Below are 16586 nucleotides of genomic sequence, written 5' to 3' on the forward strand. Positions count from 1 at the left end.
GTGTGTGATGTCCTCGGGTTAGTTAGGTTTAAGTAGTTCTAAGTTCTAGGGGACTGATGACTACAGATGTTAAGTCCCATAGTGCTCATAGCCATTTGTATCAGAGGAAGTTGCTAGTAGCCAGTAACAGGTGGCGCACTGAATTGTTAGTGGTGAACATATTCCACTCCAGTGGCCCGATCTGTAAATTGGGCTTTTAATTACTGACTGTGGAATTACGAGATGTTAAACCTTGTCTCATGGGTCAAAGCGAGGCCGGCGAAACTTATTTAGAATGCGCTGATCAAAGGTAGCTACATGGTTCCAGAGATCTTTTCATGTCTTAAACATCTATGATGTGCTTATGCAGACTGAAGCGACGAAAAATCTTTACCAAAACCAGGATTCGAACCTGTCTCCTCCTGACTAGGCAAATGCACTAACCACTAGTATCCAACCTAGCACAGTGGCCTTGCACAATAGCACTGAATATCCTAGTGTGCCTCCCTCCTCAGTCCAAATTACCCTTCACGCCTCAGACCAGTCGTTATTGCCCCTAACACCAACAACATTGCAGAAACTCCCCAACCATGTTGGAACAGTACGTCAGCATCAATATTTGGATTGAGGATTGCGGAGGGAGGCGTGCTAAGGTAGTCCGCACAGTTGTGTAAGACCACTGTGCCAGGATGGCGTAGTGGTTAACACATCTGCCTAGTATGCAGGAGACTGGTTCGAATCTCGGCCTTGGTGCAAATTTTCGTTCGTCGCTTCAGTCTGCGTATATAAATAAACGCTATTTACAATGATTTTTAGTGTAATGTAGTGTAGCAGAGCCAACGGTCTCGCCGCATCGGTTCCCGTCAAATCACCGAAGTTAAACGCTGTCGAGCTGGGCTAGCATTTGGATGGGTGACCACCCGGTCTGCCGAGCGTTGTTGCCAAGCGTGGTGCACTCAGCCCTTGTGAGGCAAAATGAAGAGCTACTTGATTGAGAAGTAGCGGCTCCGGTCTCGGAAACTGACATACGGCCGGGAGAGCGGTGTGCTGACCACATATCCGCATTCAGTGATGCCTATGGGCTGAGGATCACACGGCGGCCAGTCGGTATCATTTGGCCTTTACGGCTTCTGGGGCAGGAGTTTAAATTTAGTTTAATTTAGTAGTGTAGCAAAGGAAAGCATTAAAGCAGGTCCGCGATAAACGCTTCCAATCAAATCTCCAGAGCCGTAAGATGCAAAACTTGCTTCGCACGATGAACGACACCAAGAGTACATGGATTCTGGCTGTGGCCGTTAGTGTGATTTTGTGTGATGTCGCAGAAGCTCCGAGGCACCGACGTCAGGAAATTTCAACGGTAGAGAGAAAAACTTTGTTGTTGTTTGTGGCAGGCATTTTTGGGCGAGCTGTCCGAGGTGCACATCCGTGGACTGCTAGCGGGCGTGCCGACGCTGAGCTACTCGATGGGCATCCTGCTGGTGTACGCACTGGGCGCCGGACTAGAGTGGCACGTGGTGGCGGGCACGGGGCCCGTGCTGCCGCTGCTCGCGCTCGTCGCGCTCTGCTTCATCCCCAGGAGCCCCGTCTGGCTGGTGCGCCAGGGCCGCTTCGACGACGCCAAGAAGGCGCTCGCATGGTTCCGTGGTTCCACATCGGCAACCAGCAAGCAGGTGAGTTGACACTTCCTCACTTGCAAGGCAATAGGTAGCCTTGTCAGAGAGTTATATGGTCATTCAGACTTTGGTGGCCCATTTTTGACAACCTGTCTGGGGGCATTTGTTTTGGAGTTCATCAGCTGACGGCTGTCCCAGGGCTCACAGCTCACAGCTCTTTCTTCCTTCCCAGGCCACATTCCCTTTCCCAACCTTTTCCTGCACACTGCCATTCCTGTTCCCGATCCTTTCCCTTTACCCCATCCCTCCCATATCTTGGTGTCTTTGATTACATTGGCCCAGCTATCCTTACGTTTTAGGTCCCACTTTGGGGTTTGACCTCCCCATCCAAATTTTATCTCTGTAGTGTGAGTCAGCGTCTTCAGCATATGGCCTTACCTCTTCATTTTGTACTCGATGCCATTGTCTTGTAAACCCGATAATGCTAGCTCATTAGTTAATGCGAATAGTGGTATCGTTATGTACTCTTTTGGTTGAGCCCCCTGCCAACAAAGGGATCGCACTTGTGATTCCGAGCTACTTCCTCCCTGTTATGCCTAGGAGTGGTTGTTGTCATTCTGGAGCATCGGCCAGCCCTTGCTGCGGCTGGATAGCACCCACAGGGATTGGGTGGTATCAGGGCGGACACTTTGCGTATGAACGCAAGTACATATATATTGTCTATGGATTAATATCCTTTTCTGAAGTCAATAAATATCACTGTTTGTTTGGTCTTGTGAATTCGAAGGATGACTACGAGATCAGGGTTTGTTCTACACTTGTGAACAGCTATATTCGTTAAGTCACGTATCTACGGAGTCTGAGCAGAGATAACCATGCGTGGAGTCTGGACAGAGATGGGAACCTGTGAAGTGTTCTCGACGTTAATGTTTATATTACAGTTCAGTCATTTATTCACAACGTCTACAAGTCGTCGCTCTTCCGCACCAGCCTCGGCTGTTACTTATTCAGCTGTGTGTTAGATTCCAGCTGACGCCCGTAGAGTCTGCTCAACGGTTGCACGCCCCAGGAGATGATGTCAGTGACGCTGGCTCCGGCAGTTGCTTGCTGGCAAGCAGGAGAAGCCATTCCTCAGCATAGTGTCCTCAGCTCCAGCAGCACGCAAAAGCACCCGAGTCTAGATCAGAAACATGGCTCTCACAGGGCCCTGTTGCTGGCTTCTGTGTAAAAGTTCAGTGCTGGCAGCACCCAGCGGTGTGGTGTTGTTGGAAGACAGTCAGTTCCTCCATCAGTAGATGGTAGGTGGCGACCAGCATGATGTTCATCAGGGTCATCTTCAGTTAATTCATAGAATGCTCTGGAGCGTCTAGGACGTAGATTCACTACAGTATCGTAATCACGGAATCGCGAGCTATTAATGTAAATTCCATCGATCCCAATGATCAACTCATGATGAAAGCTGGAGATCTGGGGTTTTTAAAGGAAGCAAGCATGAGACTATGGTGCAAGGTTTGGTTTGTAATAACTGCATGTATCCTCCTTATTCTGCCACAGTCACTTTAACTGCTCTGTCAGTTCCTCACTATGTGCTCTTGTGAGAGAGACAGAGTTTCTTACAGAATGTCCTATGAGCTAACGAAAATACAGGGTGGTCCAAAAGTTCGGAAACATCCTCATAAAATTCAAATGGAGTAGCAAACAAGGAAACAGTCCCTACACACGAGGAACGGGAAGGGGGAAAATTTATAGGTTATGCCACCCACATGGCGGCCATCTTGAAAGCCGCCATCTTGGATTCAACTCCAAAATTTCAAATGGGAATGTGGTCATGTGACATATCAAACAGATAGAGAATTTCACCAGAAAACTAATGCCGTTGTGATTTTAAACATAGCTTTATTCATTCTCGGGTTATAGCCAGTTACATGTGACAGCGGTGGGACGCTCAGCAGCATGTTATATGCCGAAGAGACATTCCGCCGATGTTACACAGTCCCGACAGACCACCAATAGTCATAGGAATGGCTCGATATGTTGTCCATCATGTTGGATTGTTAATGCTATCCTCTGAACCCAGTCCTGATGAACTTTGACCAACACATCTGTCTGAATTTGACCACACGCGTCAACAAAGCGCTGCTTTAGATGATGCAAATCCCGTATTTTCACATAATAAACCAGTGTTTTGACATGACCCCAAAGATAAAAATCCGAAGGAGTCAAATCTGGTGAACGTGGTGGCCACTCCCCAGCACCCCTACTACCAATCCACTTTTGAGGGACCTGCACATCCAGGTATGCTCGCACATTGTGCCCATAATGTGGTGGGGCTCCATCATGCTGGAAGAATTCCGGAAATCTCCCGTCCTCCGTTACCAACGAGGGAAACACTTATTCATCCAATAACCTCAGATAACCCATTGGCTGTTAACGTACTGCCGGCCGGAGTGGCCGAGCGGTTAAAGGCGCTACAGTCTGGAACCGCGCGACCGCTACGGTCGCAGGTTCGAATCCTGCCTCGGGCATGGATGTTTGTGATGTCCTTAGGTTAGTTAGGTTTAAGTAGTTCTAAGTTCTAGGGGACTTACGACCACAGCAGTTGAGTCCCATAGTGCTCAGAGCCATTTGAACCATTTTTTGTTAACGTACTATCAATAAAAAAAAGGTCCAGCGACTTTGGTACCCTACACACCACACCAGACCATCACTTTTTGTGAGTCGACCGTTTTGGAAGCATCAATCCAGTGCGGATTTTTGTCGGACCAGTATTTATGATTCTGCTTGTTCACTTCACCATAGATAAAGAAATTGGCTTAATCACTGAACAGCACCTGATAGGGAAACGTGGGTTTATCTGTAGCTGCTGTGTCACCCATTCTGCGAACTGTACCGACGGTCTGGGTCATCCTCGTTCAGGTGTTGGAGCAGCTGAATTTTGTACGGTTGCCATTAGTGCAACGATAAAATTCGCAGTATGGAGGTACGGCTAACCCCACATTCTTGTGACAGGCGACGAGTACTCCATTGCGGACTCTTGCTAAATGATGCCAACACGCTCACTGTTGTTGCTTCATCAGTGGCGGGTTTTGGTCCTCCAGCTTCAGGTTTATCAGCAACAGAACCTGTTGCTCGGAATTTGGCCAAAAGCTTGGCTAGTGCGCTGTGAGTGATGGGCTGTCTGGCTGGGTGACGAATGTTGAAATCCTCAGCAATGACCCGTGTGCTTCTTTCTCCTGATATCAAGATGATTTCAATGCGTTCTTCATGTGTTAAGGACATTTTGTAACCTGGAAATAGGGAAACAATGATGAAAACGTTAGCATGAGTAAATGATACCTAACAGTTACACACAAGTAACATATCAGGCATGGGATAGTCACTCTGCATCGTTCCAGACTCCATTTTATGACTTCTCAGTACGTAATACTCACGCTGCCGAGCGTCCCACTGCTGCCACATGTAACTGGTTATAACCCGAGAATGAATTAACCTATGTTTAAAATAACATCGGCATTGTTTTTCTGGTGAAATTCTCTATCTGTTTGATATGTCACATGACCACATTCCCATTTGAAATTTTGGAGTTGAATCCAAGATGGTGGCTTTCAAGATGGCCGCCATGTTGGTGGCATAGCCTATAAAGATTCCCCCTTCCCGATCCTCGTGTGTAGGGACTCTGTTTCCTTGTCTGCTACTCCATTTGGATTTTATGAGGGTGTTTCCGGACTTTTGGACCACCCTGTACATGTCTCGCTTCCTTCAGTTTTCTGTCGCTCTCGCTTCTGCTACATGTGTATGTTCACTCAGCATACAGTGTCGTTATGTGTCGACGACATGACCCACTTGCAACTTACTTCCTGCTTCCGCCTCTGCCTCTGGTGTGACTTGATTTCTAATTTCTACCCGTCACTATTCTGTACTGTAACATATCACACGATGTGATTGCAGGTGGCTCGCGAGCTGACAGAGCTGATCGAGCGGGCGCGGTCGGACGACGAGCAGCAGGCCTCACAGACCAAGGGCGGCTGCTGCAAGGTGTTCGTAATGCCCCAGGTTTACAAGCCCTTAGTCATCGTCAACCTGCTGAATATCATGCAGATCGTATCGGGCACGTTCCTCGTCATCTTCTACGGCGTCGACATCGTGGTGAAGTCGGCGAGCTCGACGGGCAGCCAGATCAAGGGCGAGACGTTCTCGGTGGTTGTGGCGGTGGTGCGCATGGTCTTCTGCGCGGTGGGCTGCTGCCTGCTCGTCTGGTGGACGCGCCGGCGGATGGCCATGGTGTCGGGCGCGCTGTCGTCGCTCGCCGCCCTCGCGCTGGGCGTCGTCTGCCTGCTGAAGGAACACCGGCCCGCCTCCGAGCCTGTGCCGGCGTCAGAGCCGATGGTGATCGCGGCGCTATTGCTGCTCTACGTGGCCACCAACACGGCCGGCTTCTTCTTGCTGCCCGTGATCGCCATCGGAGAGCTGCTGCCCGCGCGCGTGCGCGGCGTCGCCGGCGGCTACACCTTCTTCATCTTCAACTCGGGCCTCTTCGTCGCCACCAAAGTCTTCCCCTTCTTAACCGACGTCATCGGCATCGCCGGGATCTTCATGGCCTTCGGCATGGCCAGCCTCCTCGGCACCCTCCTCGTGTACCTGATACTGCCGGAGACGAAAGGCCGCACCCTCAACGAGGTGGAGGACTATTTCGCAGGGGACAACTTCCTCTGGATCACGAGGCACAAGTACCAGTCGGTGACACCAATCAGTCCCCTACCTAAGGCCTAGAACGCTCGTACCCGGTTACCAGCATCTCACCAGAAGCGCGTCTGGGCAGTGTTTGGTGACTGGTGATATTTTATTCGTGATTCTTCTTCCTCCTCCTCCTCCTCCTCCTCCTCAAAGGAATAGACTGGGAAACTGATCTCGTAAAAGCCTGTGAACATCGTTAGCGTCCTTAAAACTATGTAACATATGTGAAACAATCTCGCTAGCGGGTTCTCACAGCGGACAATGTTAATATTTTTTTCCCTTTGAAGGTGTTAAATGTGTTAAAGTATTAAGAGGAGATATGCAAAAGACTTGTAAAGAATTAAGTTGTAAATAAAGAAAATTCTGTATTACAATGAGATTAATATTTAACCTCATTTGAAAAACGAAATATTAGTAAATTTTCTTTCTTCTGTTGTCCAACCATTATGCTCATGCGTTTCACGAAAGGTTTCTAGGACCATTCTTTCCACTGATTGCTGGAAGTACACAAATTGCAGGTTTTAGGTTATTGACAAAGACGACCGAATGCTCGGCGTTATAGATGAAATACCTGAAGTTTTATTTTTTTAAGATAATACTATACCAGTACCTTATTGCATCAGTACATAGTGCATCCGCGACTGCTACGGTCGCAGGTTCGATTCCTGCCTCGGACATGGATGTGTGTGTGATGTCCTTAGGTTAGTTAGGTTTAATTAGTTCCAGGGGACTGATGACCTCAGACGTTAAGTCCCATAGTGCATCATGGGCAGATACAGTCACATGACGCACCCTTGCAAGTGAATGTAAACACCATCAAAATTGTTTAATAAGTTAACTGAAAACGAGAAATCAACATCGAAAATTATGGAAGAACAGACCGAGTGATGGATCTTGCAACTATATAGGTGGAAATAAGAAAAGACACCACTATACATTACTCTATGGACAAATTAAAATGCGTGTTTTTCGGCTTTTTGATAGACACTCGCTAGTTTTTGAAGAAACAGAGATCAAAAGTGATGATAAAAAAATCTTATTAGCAATTCTATATATCGAAAGATCGACTACAAACAAAAATTTTTATTAAATGATATTGGGTCCAAAGTTAGTAGTAATAGTGTTGTTAACGTTTTTGCTTTCATACTGTAGCTCTATACGTCTAGAAGGGAGAGGCCAGCGGTTGAGCAGTCAAGATATTAAACTATCAGACCGCTGGTCCGTGTTCGATACTTGATCGTCGCTTTTTTCATTCGATATTTTTGTTCGGTGTATCAGATAATATTCTGATAATTCGAATACTTCTCTTTCCCTTTTTTATGTAAAACACCAGGAGGAATGATCAATAATCAAAAAACTGTGTACAATGAATTGACAGTAATTTTTAATGTGATACATAGTATAAAAATACGTCTAAAGTGTGGTATTGCGTAAATCTAACTGATCGTCTGTTCATGAGCGTTCTCGTAATCAGTGGCTTGAAAAGCAGGCAAAAGATAAATATTTCTCGCACCATGCGCAACACACGCACGAAATCTCGCCGCACTATTTTTTTCCAGTACATTGTTCATGGAAAACATACTTCAATCACGTAGCTAAAAACATATATATCGGACACCAATTTGCAGGCGTACCAAGCATATAAAAGCGTATATTGAAAGACAGGCGTTGACAACTGCTTATGGTCCAACTCGCGAATTTTGACGGCATTTATCCTATGTTTTAATTCTCTGCTTTGCTACATGTTGTATGATTTTGACGTCACACGATGAAGTTCTTTAATTTTCGGAAAAAGTAAACGTTACACGGTTGACAAAGTGAGGTATATTCCGTGGTATCACTTTCACAGTGCTGGTTGGTTCATCATCACCACCATCATCTACAAAAGTCCTATGTAGTACGCCCATGTATCACCATGAAAATAATTGTCAACATGTTGTATATTCTTACTTGATTGATCATCATACCTCCTGGTGTTTTATTTCGAATAAAGGCAAAGAAAATAATCTCAGTTTTATATATATATATATATATATATATATATATATATATATATGTATGTATGTATGTATGTATGTATGTATGTATGTGTGTGTGTGTGTGTGTGTGTGGAGTGAAAAAAAGATACGACCAGGAATCGAAAACAGACCAGCCATTCCAACGCTTCGACGGCTCGACCGCCGATGTCGCTCTGCTAGACGTGTCGAATGACGGATACTCAAGTTATAGCATGAAAACTCAAACTTTCATAACGCAAACATAAATAAATTTGGAACTCATATTATATTAATAAAAAATGTTTTAGACGATCTTCGATACATAGCGTTGAAAATATGACTTTCCGTCATCAGTTTTGTCCTAGATTTTTCAAGAACTAGGAAGTGTTAAGTAAGAAGCCAAAAGACATCTCTCTTCGTTTTCAACCTTTGTAAAATTGATCAAAATCGGTGATCCACGGGTCAGACCCTCCTCTTGTGAGAGGGTGCACAGACAGAACATACGTCCGCATGCTATATAAATGCCTGAGCAGAAGGCCTTAATAGAACAGTTAAAACAAAATGGACGGCATTCTGGAGGTTACTGAGTGTCAACTGCAAGGTCATTGATATTTCAAACTGCGCTAGAGTAGATTGAGAAAAAAAACCCTCGCAACTAGTTTGAGAGAATATAAGCTGTATACTATCTCGGTCTGTGTAATACGCAACAATGTGTCGACAAAATGCAAAATTAAGCAGATCGACAGAAATTTAGTTTCCTAAAAGTAGGGCAGTTGGAGAGAAACCTATCTCTCAGAGACATGATTTAGTCCGTTGCTGAAATTCTTGAATGACTATCACAAACGAGAAATAACGCAAGGGAAGAATAATTTTATCTATTTGATTAATTTCACAGCAATACCGAGTTAGATGGAACATACGCAGTCAGCAGGATAGAATCGTATGTGCCTGGGTACGTAACTTAAAATCAAGCACACAGAACGGGTTGGGGATAGAGAATTTAAAAGAATATCTAGCTTTTGAACCTAATGTTCTTAAAAACTACTAATAGTCACAGATATTTACGAAAAGAATTAAAACTGTATTTAAAAATATTATTTATTACTAATCTACATAGAGAAAACAATGCCCCATCAGTACGACTAAAAAACCTAAACAATGGGAAGTACAAAAACGTTTATAAACTGGCATTTGTTGGATATGTTGGCAGTAGTGCCAATATTGCCATCTAGCAGGAAAACAATTACATCTATTTAGAATATTTATGACGATGCCAACAAATTACTAGGATGATTAAGACTATTCAAAACATCTGCTGCTGGAAGATATACTAGTCATACAAAAGAAATCTTACTTCAAAGCTCAGAACGAGTCAATATCGACTTCTTCTTCTTCTCATTATTATTATTATTATTATTATTATTATTATTATTATTATATCACTGAGACAGTAGTTCGAGAACACCCTAAACCAGCATGCAAAATATTTCCATATAGACGTGTTATAATATGAAGCAGTCTGATCTTGTAGATACGAGGCAATACTCATGGGACAGTAAAAGTTTCAAATATATTTTAATGGTCATCAATACATATTCCAAATTTGCTTGGGCCCTACCTGTGAAAAACCCCCCCATGAACCATGGACCTTGCCGTTGGTGGGGTGGCTTGCGTGCCTCAGCGATACAGATAGCCGTACCGTAGGTGCAACCACAACGTAGGCGTATCTGTTGAGAGACCAGACAAACGTGTGGTTCCTGAAGAGGGGCAGCAGCCTTTTCAGTAGTTGCAAGGGCAACAGTCTGGATGATTGACTGATCTGGCCATGTAACTGCGAACGGCTGAAAGCAAGGGGAAACTACAGCCGTAATTTTTCCCGAGGGCATGCAGCTTTACTGTATGATTAAATGATGATGGCGTCCTCTTGGGTAAAATATTCCGGAGTTAAAATAGTCCCCCATTGGATCTCCGGGCGGGGACTACTCAAGAGCATGTCGTTATCAGGAGAAAGAAAACTGGCGTTCTACGGATTGGAGCGTGGAATGTCAGATCCCTTAATCGGGCAGGTAGGTTAGAAAATTTAAAAAGGGAAATGGATAGGTTAAAGTTAGATATAGTGGGAATCAGTGAACATCGGTGGCAGGAGGAACAAGACTTCTGGTCAGGTGACTACAGTGTTATAAACACAAAATCAAATAAGGGGTAATGCAGGAGTAGGTTTAATAATGAATAAGAAAATAGGAATGCGGGAAAGCTACTATCAACAGCATAGTGAACGCATTATTGTGACCAAGATAGACACGAAGCCCACACCTACTACAGTAGTACAAGTTTATATGCCAGCTAGCTCTGCAGATGACGAAGAAATTGAAGAAATGTATGATGAAATAAAAGAAATTATTCAGATAGTGAAGGGAGACGAAAATTTAATAGTCATGGGTGACTGGAATTCGAGTGTAGGAAAAGGGAGAGAAGGAAACGTAGTAGCTGAATATGGATTGGGGATAAGAAACGAAAGAGGAAGCCGCCTGGTAGAATTTTGCACAGAGCACAACATAATCACAGCTAACACTTGGTTTAAGAACCATGAAAGAAGGTTGTATACATGGAAGAACCCTGGAGATACTAAAAGGTATCAGATAGACTACATAATGGTAAGACAGAGATTTAGGAACCAGGCTTTAAATTGTAAGACATTTCCAGGGGCAGATGTGGACTCGGACCACAATGTATTGGTTATGACCTGTAGATTAAAACTGAAGAAAATGCAGAAAGGCAGGAATTTAAGGAGATGGGACCTGGATAAACTGAAAGAACCAGAGGTTGTACAGAGTTTCAGGGAGAGCATAAGGGAACAATTGACAGGAATGGGGGAAAGAAATACAGTAGAAGAAGAATGGGTAGCTTTGAGGGATGAAGTAGTGAAGGCAGCAGAGGATCAAGTAGGTAAAAAGACGAGGACTAGTAGAAATCCTTGGGTAACAGAAGAAATATTGAATTTAATTGATGAAAGGAGAAAATATAAAAATGCAGTAAATGAAGCAAGCAAAAAGGAATACAAACGTCTCAAAAATGAGATCGACAGGAAGTGCAAAATGGCTAAGCAGGGATGGCTAGCGGACAAATGTAAGGATGTAGAGACTTATCTCACTAGGGGTAAGATAGATACAGCCTACAGGAAAATTAAAGAGACTTTTGGAGATAAGAGAACGACTTGTATGAATATCAAGAGCTCAGATGGAAACCCAGTTCTAAGCAAAGAAGGGAAAGCAGAAAGGTGGAAGGAGTATATAGAGGGTCTGTACAAGGGCGATGTACTTGAGCACAATATTATGGAAATGGAAGAGGATGTAGATGAAGATGAAATGGGAGATACGATACTGCGTGAAGAGTTTGACAGAGCTCTGAAAGACATGAGTCGGATCAAGGCCCCGGGAGTAGACAACATTCCATTGGAACTACTGACGGCCTTGGGAGAGCCAATCCTGACAAAACTCTACCATCTGGTGAGCAAGATGTATGAAACAGGCGAAATACCCTCAGACTTCAAGAAGAATATAATAATTCCAATCCCAAAGAAATCAGGTGTTGACAGATGTGAAAATTACCGAACAATCAGTTTAATAAGTCACAGCTGCAAAATACTAACACGAATTCTTTACAGACGAATGGAAAAACTAGTAGAAGCCGACCTCGGCGAAGATCAGTTTGGATTCCGTAGAAACACTGGAACACGTGGGGCAATACTGACCTTACGACTTATCTTAGAAGAAAGATTAAGGAAAGGCAAACCTACGTTTCTAGCATTTGTAGACTTAGAGAAAGCTTTGACAATGTTGACTGGAATACTCTCTTTCAAACTCTAAAGGTGGCAGGGGTAAAATACAGGGAGCGGCAGGCTATTTACAATTTGTACAGAAACCAGATGGCAGTTATAAGAGTCGAGGGACATGAAAGGGAAGCTGTGGTTGGGAAGGGAGTAAGACGGGGTTGTAGTCTCTCCCCGATGTTATTCAATCTGTATATTGAGCAAGCAGCAAAGGAAACAAAAGAAAAATTTGGAGTAGGTATTAAAATCCATGGAGAAGAAATAAAAACTTTGAGGTTCGCCGATGACATTGTAATTCTGTCAGAGACAGCAAAGGACTTGGAAGAGCAGTTGAATGGAATGGACAGTGTCTTGAAACGAAGATATAAGATTAACATCAACAAAAGCAAAACGAGGATAATGGAATGTAGTCGAATTAAGTCGGGTGATGCTGAGGGAATTAGATTAGGAAATGAGACACTTAAAGTAGTAAAGGAGTTTTGCTATTTGGGGAGCAAAATAACTGATGATGGTAGAAGTAGAGAGGATATAAAATGTAGACTGGCAATGGCAAGGAAAGCGTTTCTGAAAAAGAGAAATTTGTTAACATCGAGTATAGATTTCAGTGTCCAGAAGTCATTTCTGAAAGTATTTGTATGGAGTGTAGCCATGTATGGAAGTGAAACATGGACGATAAATGGTTTGGACAAGAAGAGAATAGAAGCTTTCGAAATGTGGTGCTACAGAAGAATGCTGAAGATTAGATGGGTAGACCACATAACTAATGAGGAAGTATTGAATAGGATTGGGGAGAAGAGAAGTTTGTGGCACAACTTGACCAGAAGAAGGGATCGGTTGGTAGGAACATGTTATGAGGCATCAAGGGATCACCAATGTAGTATTGGAGGGCAGCGTGGAGGGTAAAAATCGTAGAGGGAGACCAAGAGATGAATACACTAAGCAGATTCAGAAGGATGTAGGTTGCAGTAGGTACTGGGAGATGAAGAGGCTTGCACAGGATAGAGTAGCATGGAGAGCTGCATCAAACCAGTCTCAGGACTGAATACCACAACAACAACAACAACCTGTGAAAAGAGACAGGCAAGACAGTTCCACAGGCGAGGGGCCAATTGCTGCAGACAGCTTTGAATCACAGTCCACTAAACCTTCAAACCAAACATGGTGGTGAGTTTTGTAACAGACATTTCAAGGCAGGACTGGACTAATGAAGTACACATTCTCTCATATGAAATCAAGTATTGCAGAACATTCGAATGAAACTATAAAAACCCATGTGTGTATGTGTTTTAATTTTTGCTGGTCAAACAAATGCATAGATATTCTTTTACAAATAACTGAGTCTTATAACCGAATGATGCATCAAACAATAAACATGAAACAAATTGAGGTTTGCAATAATGAGTTTCTAAATATTGCAAATATTCGTATTACAATAGTGGAACCAAGAAAATAAAAATTTAATGTGTAAGTGCTTAGTACAAATTTCATAATACAAAACTTTATTCAAAAAATCACACTTACCAAACTAGTCAACAGATAATTACAGTATGCAAACTGCAGCAGATAAATCTGACAAGGTGCATTCTCAAGGATAGCAAAGGTATCGAAATAGTAGTAAGTTTCTACACTGAAGAATTGCAGAGAAGCATTGAACTTGACGCCTTTTATAGAGCACTGAGCACATCATGACACATTGAAAGAAAAGGTCTTGGTTCATTCATCACATAACATTTGGGTCGACATCGACATCATATATATGGAATACAACAACGCTCTCTGATCCAAGGAAATAGTATTATTATTAAGCATCAGATTGAGAAGGGGAAGCAACAAATACTTGCGTGGGTCCCTTTCCCGCCGGCCGGAGTGGCCAAGCGGTTCTAGGCGCTACAGTCTGGAGCCGAGCGACCGCTACGGTCGCAGGTTCGAATCCTGCCTCGGGCTTGGATGTGTGTGATGTCCTTAGGTTAGTTAGGTTTAAGTAGTTCTGAGTTCTAGGGGACTGATTACCTCAGATGTTACGTCCCATAGTGCTCAGAGCCATTTGTCCGTTTCCCGTTTAGAAAGTGCCGCGTACCATTGTGGAACAGAGAGGCTTTGTGCGAGCGATATACGACTTGAGAAGTGAAGATTGCTAAGAAATTCCCGGACGTCACTCGCACTGAAAATGTAGCTAAGGGCCATTTTATAACAGAGTTTGAAGAACATTACAAGTAGGGGAATAAAAGTAGTATGTTAACGTCGGCCTCGAGTTTACTGTCCACACAATGACACGTCGGACACGGTTGGCTCTATGAAAAAAACTTGGCGCATAGAAATTAAGTGATTGTTGTCTATCAACTAAAGCAAATACAAATTTAGAGTAATTGACACTATAATTACGAGCTTGGATTTGAAAACATATAACATATTAACACTTACGTCAAAAACAATGACAGAGCCTTAGTGGTTTGTTATGCCCATAAGAGTTTATAAATCACGTAGAAATGTCCATTCATTAACCACTCTGTGCTTTTCACACATACTAGTCTCACATGCAACAAAATAACAGTATTTCTCAATAGATTTAAACAGATTACCAATTTTATAATGACGCCTATGTAATGGTGCGTCCATATTATACAGGATATAAAAAGAGAGAGATATCGTCCGGCAGTGGACGATGCGTTGCGCGCTTGTCGTTTGTAATATTCAAATGTCTTCAGAGTCTGTCTTTAATATCGATTTTTTTACATGCGCGCTGAATTAGTCTATAGTTTCCTTGGCGCGTCAGTAGCGCTGGATTCATTTCTCCTTGTAAATCGTTAAAATATCTCATTACAATGCGTAGTTAAATATTATATACTGGCAAATAAATGCCTCTTGGCCTCTTTCATTATGCAAATCAGTGTTTTATGTGACGAGATGTGGCAGTGCCAAAATACATCTCATCGCCTCCCGTGTGGAAAACGAGAACTTCTACTGGATTCTCGTGATCCACACGTAATTCCAGTGATATTGTAGTTGCGCACAGTACATGTATTCATGTTGAAACGTCCCCTTTTTGAACAATTATACACGACTGTGCTTAAACTGACACACAATATTTTTTTTTAGCACAACGCAATCTGACTTTCAAAAATTCCTACCAAAAAATGGCCCTGACTAACATTAACCTATACTTTTCACAAATCACTTACCTCACAAAAATCTTCGTTACTCGAACTACTGCAATACAGCGAGCGCCACTACTGCCAGCTAAATAAAAGATTCAAACTACGGAAGGCACTACCTACTGATAGGCATAGTTAGCAAATGAAAGATTTTGATAGAGAACAAACAATGTATTTACTTTAATAGTGTTGAAAAATCATAATATACATAGCAGTTCATGACATCCAGTCTTACAAATTTCAAAACTCCGCCATCTCTCTCCCCACATCCACCACTGCTGGCGGCTCACCTCCAACTGCCCAGCGCTACGCGCTGTTCACATCCAGCTACCCAACACTACAATGGCAGACAACAATGCAAACTGGCCACAGACTGCACACAGCACAGCCAGTGATTTTCATACAGAGCGCTACGTAACGTTGCCAATAAGAAAACATAAACAGCCTACTTACAACGTAAATTGTCAAAATCACACTCTTACATTAATTGCCATAACATATACATCATAATATCCATAATATTTATCAAATAAGTGCATAGAAGTGTTTATGCCTTGAATTTGAAGTCCATTGTTTTCGCACTATTATGCTTCAGTCCATTGTGATTGGTGCCACGGTCATTGTGTTCGTCTGTCTATGGACAGGCGGTGACCTTCATTGCTTGAAATATAATTGTGCAACAGATTGATCTAGTTTTCATATTCTTAAATTTAATAAATTCAGTCTTGCTGAAAAGAGAGAAACTTATAATCTAACATGAAAATCAAAGGTAGATGGCTTATACACTAATCATTGTCTGTACATTTGTACGATATTTTAGTTAGTTTAGGGATTTTGTCTCTTTTGTAGAGTTATTGTTTTCTTTTTATGCGTGAATTGCACGGCATTTGCTTATTGCTTAAATTTGCACTAATGAACTTTCATGTTGCACACGAATACAAAACACTTTGACGTTCTTCGCTGTGGGTTGTCAATGGCAGTTTGTGGTTTTGTCTCACCGCATCTTGACATGGTTTGGTGGGCAAGACAAGGACTTATCGAAGCTGGAATCTCATTATGTTAACTGTTCGTCCTGGAGAATGTGCTGGCCAGGGCAGCAGTCGAACATTTTCTGTATCCAGGAAGACCCGTACAGGACCTGCAACATGCGGTCGTGCATTATCCTGCTGAAATGTAGAGTTTCGCAGGGATGGAATGAAGGGTAGAGCCACGTCCACTGTCCAACGTGCCGTCAATGCGAACAAGAGGTGACCGAGACGTGTAACCAATGGCACCCCATACC

General features: G+C 43.1%; 1 protein-coding gene across 1 annotated transcript in view; it reads left to right on the plus strand.

The window, feature by feature from the left end:
* The window catches only part of LOC124788464 (facilitated trehalose transporter Tret1-like), a 109006-nt gene extending 102301 nt beyond the window's left edge, over positions 1–6705 (plus strand). The window contains exons 5-6 of the mRNA XM_047255735.1: positions 1371–1649; positions 5541–6705. Of these exons, the coding sequence (XP_047111691.1) occupies positions 1371–1649; positions 5541–6362 (1101 nt within the window). The 3' untranslated portion in view covers positions 6363–6705. The remainder of the gene's footprint in view (positions 1–1370; positions 1650–5540) is intronic.
* Positions 6706–16586: the final 9881 nt, after the last annotated feature.

This window comes from Schistocerca piceifrons, chromosome 3, assembly GCF_021461385.2.
Source record: "Schistocerca piceifrons isolate TAMUIC-IGC-003096 chromosome 3, iqSchPice1.1, whole genome shotgun sequence".
NCBI lineage: Eukaryota > Metazoa > Arthropoda > Insecta > Orthoptera > Acrididae > Schistocerca > Schistocerca piceifrons.